Source organism: Ochotona curzoniae, unplaced genomic scaffold, assembly GCF_017591425.1.
Source record: "Ochotona curzoniae isolate NIBS_2020 unplaced genomic scaffold, NIBS_Ocur_1.0 contig_919, whole genome shotgun sequence".
NCBI lineage: Eukaryota > Metazoa > Chordata > Mammalia > Lagomorpha > Ochotonidae > Ochotona > Ochotona curzoniae.
In genome coordinates this window covers 8729-10491 of record NW_024466613.1, presented here as the reverse complement: position 1 = coordinate 10491, position 1763 = coordinate 8729, and the positions used below count along the sequence as shown (strand labels likewise).

The 1763-nt window shown below is 41.4% G+C and overlaps 1 protein-coding gene across 1 annotated transcript; it reads right to left on the bottom strand.

The window, feature by feature from the left end:
* Positions 1-479: 479 nt before the first annotated feature.
* LOC121166216 (putative vomeronasal receptor-like protein 4) lies at positions 480-1397 on the bottom strand. The gene has a single exon (XM_040995330.1). It carries the CDS (start codon positions 1395-1397, stop codon positions 480-482), a length of 918 nt encoding a protein of 305 aa, XP_040851264.1.
* Positions 1398-1763: the final 366 nt, after the last annotated feature.

Sequence of the window (1763 nt, the reverse complement as noted above, 5' to 3'; positions counted from 1 at the left end):
GATGCACAGAATGATTTTAAGACTATGTAAAATGTGCCCCAGAAATTTCTCAACAAGTGTGGTTTTTTCATTTGCTTCTTTATTTTTTGTCCTACAAATGTTGGGCTCTCTCTCTCTCTCTCTCTCTCTCTGTCTCACTCACTCACTCTTTCTCTTTCTTTGTATATGTGCAGGTGTGTGTGTCAGCAAACACATAGAGTCTCTTTGCCAACTGAAGAACAGCCCCAGCTGTATAAGCAAGAAGGTAAAAGCAATACGGCATGGATAACAGAATGGGAAACTGGGAGGAATCTGTATTTTCCACTTCCTGGAAGCCCTGAAGAGGCATAGATTGCCTGGTAACAAATTTATTTTCAAAAATAAAGTCCATTTGCATGACTTTGATGAATTTAATATTATGATGAATGCAAGGAAAGGCAATCCTTAGAAATAAATCTTTCATACCTGAAGGATTGTGCAGAAGTAGATCCTTGAGGTTCTCAGTGAGCACTCCGGCATCCAGTAATATGAATACCCCTGCTGATCAGGACAAAAGGACTCAGACTGCAATAACCAACTTCTAGAAATATTTTAGCATGTAATGTGGTTGATTCCTCTGGCAATGTGATCCCTGTGTATAAGGAGAAAATGAAATCTGTCCAATAAAAGAAGAGGAAACAAGTCATGAGAATGAGAGTACTCTGAGTGGCTCTGATCTCTGGGCTGGGATATTTGGCACACCTGGAGCTCTGGAGGTAGAGGACACGTTTGTGATGTTTGTACAGATAGAGAGCCATGTACAGACTGCTCCAGCTCATGAGACTCTGAAAGGTGAGGTCCCGAAGAGCCATGAGGCAGAGGAAGAGCCACCTGATGATTTGTGGAGCTGGCAGCATGTAGCAATAACCAACATACATTCTAACATTAGATTCATTCATGTTGTTGACTGCTGTGATGTAGTGCAGCAAGTTAGAGCTTATGAGAAAGCTGAAGACCCAGAAGAGGAGGAGGTGAGGAAGAACCTGCCATGCAGTATGTGGTTTGAACTTTCTCCACAAGGTGTTCCTGGGACTGATGGTGATGGCCTGGACTACACTGAGGAGGCATGTGGTGCAGATGGAGATGCCCCGTGCCACCCTACTCAGGTAAACCATGATTTTGCAAACAGTCTCACCTAGTAGGAAGTTACTAAAATACACCACTGTGGTTATGTCACTTATCCCTGTGGTACAAATAATGACAATGTTCGAAATAGCCAATTGAATGAGGATAAGATCTATGGAATTTTTCTCACGACTCGTGACTAATATACGTGCATGTTTCAAAAGCATAAGGAAGTTTCCCAAAATTCCAGGTGCTGTGAGAGAAAGGAAGCTCATTTTCCAGATGAGGTGACTCTGTGTAACTTCTGACTTCATGGAATGACCTAGAGAAAACTTGCAGAATGCAAAGAATTGAGCATGACAGTTTCAGATCAGTGGATGTGATCTAGGTTTAGTTTAAAGAATAGTATTCCTGCAACAATATGTCCATAGTTCATTCCTTGTGTATAGCATAAAACTTATCTTTCCTTTGGATTTATTTATTTTTTAAATGAAGGTATATGGAGAAAAAGAGAAAAAGAAAGAGAGAGGGAGTCTAGCATTCCCAAAAGCTGCAGGTGCTCAAGGTCTTGATTCATCCTGTGATGATTTCCCAGTCCAAGAGGAATCAGAAGTGAAGCAACCAAAGGTAGAACTAACTACCAAATGGAATAATGGTGCTGCAGGTACAGCATCAGCCTG

Excerpts from the sequence above, each read along its gene's own strand:
- LOC121166216 (XM_040995330.1), bottom strand. The coding sequence starts at position 1,397 with ATGAAGTCAGAAGTTACACAGAGTCACCTCATCTGGAAAATGAGCTTC.